The sequence below is a fragment of the Solanum tuberosum genome, unplaced genomic scaffold, assembly GCF_000226075.1.
Source record: "Solanum tuberosum cultivar DM 1-3 516 R44 unplaced genomic scaffold, SolTub_3.0 scf00216, whole genome shotgun sequence".
Lineage (NCBI taxonomy): Eukaryota > Viridiplantae > Streptophyta > Magnoliopsida > Solanales > Solanaceae > Solanum > Solanum tuberosum.
Window position 1 is genome coordinate 435,036 of NW_006239143.1, and position 7,662 is coordinate 442,697.

General features: G+C 35.4%; 1 protein-coding gene across 4 annotated transcripts; it reads right to left on the reverse strand.

The window, feature by feature from the left end:
* Window positions 1-633: 633 nt before the first annotated feature.
* Window positions 634-6,846, reverse strand: LOC102584311 (protein NSP-INTERACTING KINASE 3-like). Of its 4 annotated transcripts, none has more exons than XM_006356358.2 (11): window positions 6,332-6,846; window positions 5,698-6,076; window positions 5,151-5,283; window positions 4,973-5,044; window positions 4,697-4,840; window positions 4,477-4,536; window positions 4,138-4,235; window positions 3,850-3,996; window positions 2,668-3,009; window positions 1,496-1,890; window positions 634-1,218 (listed from the first exon to the last, which is right to left on the reverse strand). In XM_006356358.2, the coding sequence occupies exons 2-11, from the start codon at window positions 5,792-5,794 to the stop codon at window positions 904-906; spliced, it is 1,803 nt and encodes a 600-aa protein (XP_006356420.1). In that variant the 5' UTR covers window positions 5,795-6,076; window positions 6,332-6,846; the 3' UTR covers window positions 634-903. The 4 variants fall into 4 exon arrangements, with proteins under 4 accessions (XP_006356420.1, XP_006356419.1, XP_015168320.1 ...); XM_006356357.2 differs by having other exon boundaries at window positions 5,698-6,138; XM_015312834.1 differs by having other exon boundaries at window positions 5,698-6,014; window positions 6,077-6,846.
* Window positions 6,847-7,662: the final 816 nt, after the last annotated feature.

Consider the following 7,662-nt stretch of genomic DNA (forward strand, 5'->3'; position numbering starts at 1 on the left):
CATTAATTATTTTTCTTGTTTTCTCCTCCAATGGCCGACAGATGAAAGATTATACTAATAGTTTACAGACCCTACTAAAAGTTTGTATCTTTATCTTCTTATAATAATAAAGTTTACAGACCCCACTTACTTAATAATTGCTACTAGACAAAAAAAAAAAATGAGTGTGCGCACCCCTTCCATAACTTTATTTATCAGTTATCTATTGATTTACCTTAAAAGCTCACCTACCAATCCAATAAGCAGATAGACAGAGACGTATTCAGGATTTTGAGATGATGAATGCATTGTTATAAAAAAGGTTGATCTATGATATAAATTTGATATTTTGATATTTAGAAAGAAAATTAAAACAAGATAAATATTAAATTCAAATTTCTAACCTCGCGGAGAAAGGTGCACCCAGTCATAATCGCATTATGTGATACTTTAAGTGTGAGTTCACACATCTATATTTCAATATTTTTTCTAAAATATAACACTACTATATATGATCTCGGGAGGGGACTATGGGTTCACGTGAACCCGGTGACCCCCTTAGATACGCCTCTGCAGATAGAGTAGAACATAAGGACTTGAAAGTATAAAAGATCAATGAATAACATAGTATGAACTATGAAATCTCCACTTCACTTAATGAGAATGGCAAGCCTATGGCGTTTTATTACTCATAAATCTCAAAATCTTTCTTATAAAAAGAACAAATGAAATCATAATTACATAGCATATCATTTCAAAAATTGAAAGAACAAGAGGGAATATATCATATATGAACTCAGCTTACACATGACTTATTCCCTTTTCTTTTACAAAATGAATACATACATTCAACAGCAATGAAATACTTCTCACTTCAACTTTAGCAACTCAAGGATGATAAGAATCGAGAACGAAAAATGGATGTCATCTAGGTCCAGAAAGTTCCATTGGTTCAACTAGTGAAGAGTCTTCGACGAAGTTGGAATATCTTTGTGGTGTATGTTCAAAAGCTCGGTTTCTTGGAGTCTCGAGCTTTTGTGATGCCTCCCATTTTTCAGCCAATCCATCGCCTTCTAACATCCTTAATGCTTCGGACATTTTTGGGCGATGAGAAGGGTTGAAATGGGTGCATAGAAGGGCAACTTTAACCATCTCTTCTAGCTCAATCTGGTCAAAGTTATTTTTCAAATTGCTATCTACCATAAGGTTCAATTTCTCCTCTTGATGCAGATTTCTCACCTGCATATCATTAGCAGTAATTAAACGAGAGAGTTCGTTGAAGTATGCTAATGGAAAAAGAGCCTTGTAAACTAGATGTACACAATACTTGCTAGCTATATCTGAGGTTTGAACCTACAACTCCTTATAACTGAAAAGAAAACAGCTATGAGAGAGAGAGAGAGAGGAGAGACGCACAACCTGCCTCTGTATAGCTTATTCCTCTCACAACCCACAGTACATATTTCAAAAAGTACTCAGTACAACATCCAGAGAAAGAGAAAGAGGAGAGACGCACCCAATCAAGCATAACAACACCTTTCTGGTTGGCCCCTCGACCAAAGTCCATAGCTTTCTGGCCTGTAATCAGCTCAAGTAGCAAGATTCCAAACCCAAAAACGTCAGTTTTTTCAGACGATTGGCCAGTAGACAAATATTCTGGAGCAATGTGGCCAATGGTGCCCCTAACAGCAGTAGTCACATGGGAATCGTGGTGATCCAAGAGCTTTGCCAACCCAAAATCACCAACTACTGCCTCAAATTCTTCATCCAACAGAATGTTTGCTGCTTTGACATCACGATGGATAATTTTGGGATCACACTGCTCATGCAAGTAAACTAGCCCTCTCGCTGTACCTTGTGCTATCTTTTTCCGCCTTGACCAGTCTAAAACTGGTTTACCATTTATGCTATCTGCAAATTTAGAAACCACAATGCATTTTCAATCAAGCCAATATATGTATCAGCTTCAACTGACACAAAATTTAGTTACTTGGAAACTATTAAAAAGTAGCTGATGAAGTTCCAGAAAAGCAAATGAGCTTGGCTTTCGAACATGCAGAAACATACAACAATGGCTTCAGCCAGCAGCAAACTGATAATGTCTTATCATATAACTACAGCAGTACAGAGTATGTTAAGGTGGGCAGCCCACCGCGGGCTCAAGGATGGACTGAGGTAAGGGTGGGTCGTAACATCTAAGCTTGTACTTAACCAGAATCTTATGGCCTCAATTCACCAATGACAGCGGTTGCTGGTTTTCAGAGCACTCACTGATGTTTAATGGCAATACATTGGGAAGTAGGAACTGTTCACTAACATGACTTCTTTTAAATTAGACATGGTCCAAAATTTGGCTCTATTCTAGTATTATATTTGTCCGTACACCTTTTACAACTTTAAGAACTCAAATTCATACTATCCACATTCTAAAATTTATATGATGTTCTCTTTAACAAGTATAATAACCACTATTTAAAAAAATTCTTCTCCTCCAATGTAATAAATGAGTGGAATTAAAATTTTAAACTCTGTATCCTATTAATTATCTGTCAAACAAAATGAATAAAGGGAGTAGTAACAAACAAACACCATGTGAGAATATTTAACTTTTATAAATGGAAATGTTGGATTCATTATCTGAAATCAATAGTGATTATTATGTATTAACACATGGAGGCAAGAGCTAACCTTTTAATCGTGATGCTACACTTCCATTTGGCATATAGGGGTAAACAAGAAGCCGTTCACTTTCAGTTGAACAAAACCCCAGAAGATGGAGAAGATTCCGATGGACAGCCAAACTAATCAATTCTACTTCTGTCTGAAATTGATTTTCACCACCAACAGCATTGTAGTCGTTCAATCGTTTGACGGCCACAACAGTACCATTGTTTAAGCTGGCCTTATACACAACCCCAAATCCTCCCTTTCCCAAAATACGTTTTGAGCTGAAATGGTCAGTGGCAGTCCGCAGTTCCTTAAGGGTGTACCTTTTCAGGTGACCCAAGCATACCTCTGGATAACAATGATCTGCATTTGAGAAGTCGTTACTCAGATACAGCTTTGAGGACTAGTTAGAGACAGATGGAGAAAATCTTTTGAGAAGTGAGACAGGGAGAAAATAATAGAGGTTGGCAAAAAGGTCCCAAAACTGATCCACTTATATGAATCAGACAACCAAAGTACAAGATTATCAAGAGTAACTTTCAACGCAATAAATGTGGCAAGGCAATTCACCAGGCATGGTGGCCCGAGAGAGTGAACATAACACCATCTTCCTTTTTACAGAAATATTTACTTCAACTTGCACAAGAAACTGCAAGTGTAATTATTCAGATATGTGATTAACAAATTATTCTGTCAATGTTTGGAACTAAATGTTTAAGGTAGCCTGTAGTGGATCAGGACTTGTCCCGATAACAACGAAATTCAAACAACTTTTCTGAGTCCTTACTAGGAAAATTGACCAGAACTACTGAGTATGCCAAAGGGCATAATTTTCTAATTGACGGGGTTCGAAAGTTCTTCATATTCAACAGGTTTATTGATTATGGTAAACACAGAATTTATCCCCAATTCCTATTACTTGACCACTCATGTCCTCTCTAAAACAAAACAAATGAATTTAAAATCAACAATCACAAAAATCTTTTTAGAGATTAAAATAAAGATTCAAACCACAAGCAGGTGACTCTGTAACATCCTAGCTTAAAAAATATTCACATGATACCTAACACCAATCACTCAGACAATAATGAAAAGCTCACTTGGCTCAACTTATATATCTGTGGCAGGAAAAGAATCAGAAATGCAGAACTAATAAAATCTCAAATTATCATAGAGAAGAGGGGGGAAAGTAAATCAACTAACCATTGACATCAAAGAAGATCTGCTGATTATTTCTGTAGCGCCACCAAAGAAGCAAAGCCAGGGCTACTATGACCAAGAAAGCAGCACCAAAACTTGCAACAAACGCAACAACCACGCGACGGCTCTTGCGTGCAGCACCAGATTGATCTGTGATATCAAAAATAATAGATGCAACACATTTTCAATAACACAAATAGCAAAACTTCCTCAGTATGTATAATATGTTTTAACAGTTGTCCATTTTCAGGTGCAAGGGAAGGGACTTGAGCATGAAAATGCTATATGTACCTGCCAGACTATCAGGTGGGAAGGACAGTGGTTCTGGATAGACTGCTGAGCAATTATTCTCAGAACCTTGACCACAAATTAAAGGATTCCCGAGCACTCTGAAAGCCATGAAGAGGAAGTCAATCTCACTATAGTGCGGAATACTAATGAAATACTTTTCAAGTACCAGTTTACCCAAAAGGATTTGTGAATGTATTTTTAATAATGGATTTTTATCAACTAAGCATCGAGATTTACAGGTACAGCCGTACAGCAATAGTTTAACTTCAATAATATTAAGATAACTACTTGAAAATGAAATAACTGAGTATATTACGGCAATAGAAAAGGCTGACTTACTTGAAAGCTCGCGCTGATATTTTAGGAAGGGTACCACTTAGATTATTATAAGAGACATCCCTGCAAGCAATGATCAGCTAAGTCAATCACAGGGATGAGGACGAAACAGAAGATTTGAGTCAATAGGTAACATGATGTATTCAATCTGACAGAGTGAAATATATGGTTGGAGTCTTGAAAGTGAATAATAATAAGTGAAAATGAAAATTCATGAACTCACAAATAATTCAAATTCTTCAGGTCTTCGAAGGAAGTGGGTATTTCGCCTTCAAATTTATTGTTGGAAAGATCAAGTGTCTGAAGCTTTTGTAACTTCCCAATCACATCAGGAATATGACCAGAAATGGCATTGTTTTGCAACAATCTACATGAACAAGTCAAGAACAGTTTGCGAGAAAATGTCTTAATAACACTAAGAAAATCATATAAGAAGTGACCTTAGGTATTACGGAACCAAGTAGCAGCAACTAAGAGATGTATATAGTCAAGAACTTACACATATTGCAAGTTAGTAAGATTGCCAATTCCAGGCGATAAGGTGCCAGCTAGACTTTGACTAGGTAGTGCTCTGATGCAAGAGAAAATATTCAGCAATAAATTTACTGGATTAAATCAGGCCTTTTCATGAGCCAACTAAGTTTCTGCTAAAATACTCTTTCATCCAAACAACTTACAGAGCAGACACATAGCCATCCAAGGAGCAAGTGACCATTCTCCAACTGCAAGGGTCTACAGAATTCACATCCCAATTGTCCAGAACATTATAGGGGTCATGTAAGGCCTTCTTAATTTCCGTCAAAGCTACAACTGCACATTATTATATGGAAAAACAGTCACTCTATTAGATTACTTCCACTGTTTTCACTTTTCAGTTTGTCATTGCATCAAAGATTCAATATAACGAGAGGAAATCATAAAGAAAAAAGATAGAACACATAGTCACATACTCATATACATTGCAAAGGACTAAGGGGTTCAAATAATGAAGAAGTAAACACAGGACGAATACAAGGGGATTCAATGTCTATTATATATACATAAAAATATTTGTAACCTTAGATATACAGTTTAATTTTCCGTCGAAGGGGATTCAGATGAACCCCTTGCACCCATGTGGCTCTAACCCTGATCCAGAGGAATTAACAAGTTCTTCTACTCTAAGCTTAATTTGATAGAAGGAAATTTTCAGTACAAGTGAGAAATTTCAAGAAAGAAGCTAACCTTCATAGTTTACACCAGCAGGAGAAAGTGTAGCAGAAGAACTCTCCATCAATGTACAAAACAGTAGCAGCCCCACATTCCAAAACAGATACAACATTCTTTCCAGTACAAATTTCTACAATCTCACCTACTCAACAAAGTAATTTTTCTAACAAAACCTCGTAATTTATCATTAAAAAAAATGCCCTTTTTATCCATTTTCAACCCCTCCACAAACACCTGATAAACTTGCTCATTTCAAGATTGAAAATCTCAAACACACAGATGATAAAGTTTCAGTGTTTTCATAACTAGCTCTTTCAAGAAACTGGAAAAAGCTCAACACCCAAATGACAAAGTCTCTGTATTTACACAACTAGTTCATTTCAAGATTGCAAACCTCAAACACCCAAATGTCAAAGTTTCAATCTTTACACAACTAGCTTTCAAGAATTGGAAAATCTCAAACACCCAAATGACAAAGTTTCAGTCTTTACACAACTAGATCATTTCAAGATTGAAAACCTCAAACACTCAGATGATAAAGTTTCAGTCTTTGCACAACTAGCTTTTCAAGAACTGGAAAAAACTCAAACACCCAAATGATAAAGTTCCAGTCTTTATACAACTAGCTCTTTCTAGAAACTGAAAAAACCTCAAACACCCAAATGACAAAGTTTCAGTCTTTACACAACTAGATCATTTCAAGATTGAAAACCTCAAACACTCAGATGATAAAGTTTCAGTCTTTGCACAACTAGCTTTTCAAGAACTGGAAAAAACTCAAACACCCAAATGATAAAGTTCCAGTCTTTATACAACTAGCTCTTTCTAGAAACTGAAAAAACCTCAAACACCCAAATGACAAAGTTTCAGTCTTTACACAACTAGCACTTTCAAGAACTGGAAAAACCTCAAAACACCCAAATGCCAAGTTTATTTCTTTTACTCAATTATGCTAAAACTGGCAACATTTTGAGCTTAAAAGGAAATAAAGACAGAATTTTTCTCGAGAAAGGAAAAAAAACAAAACAATGACTAAAAAAGCCTGGAATTCTGGAAACCGTGAGATCTAGGAATGTGTTAGTAACTGACCCCCAAAAATTCTTCTTGGTGAATTTTAACTTAAAAGTTACTAAAAAGGTTTTTTTTTTTCCCTTCCCATCATATCCTTTTCAATATCATTATCATCATCTCCCTCTATTATTATTATGTCTCGTCACTCTTTTTTATATTTAACCAGAAAAATACAAACATGCTCAGAATAGGCCAAACTTAAGGCCAGAAACTCTCAGACAGAGATGTGGACACCTTTAAAAGTTAAGAATACAAATTAGTAGTAGTAATAAAACATGTACTTTTCCCTCTCCAATATTTTTTAAAAATTTGGATGCATTTTTGCAGTTGAATTCTTGTTTATCTGAAACTATATAAGTAATTCATATAACCAAGAAATTGCAGAGATGAAATAAAATTAATTGATTAGTAGTCTAAACGAAAAATTGTTCAAAAATGAACCACATGTATTTTTTTTCAAATGACTACTGATGTTAGGGAATGGAAAGAATTACCTAGTTTTTTTTTTTTCACTGTTGAACGCTTTTTTAAAAAAAAAATTCACATCTAATCAAATATCAAATAAATTACGATGGAATGAGCATGATATATATAGCTCGATCCTTTCATTTTATTAAATACTTATAATAGATAAAGATGAATTTTGGCTCTAACTAAACTCTAAAAGTTAGTTCACAATGGGATGATTACTCGAGTTCATATAAGAAGACCAATTTTTCATCCTTTTTTCAATACGAGAATTCTTAACACTTTCATGTATGCCCAGACCTTGTTAACTGGAGCGTGAACACTATAATATGGGGGGCCAACATTAATAAAAAAAATTGTCCAAATCATACAAGGAGCCAAATTTCTAAAAACATTTTCATCTCCATGTGAGGCTCAAGTACTTGCATAGCTAGGTAATGT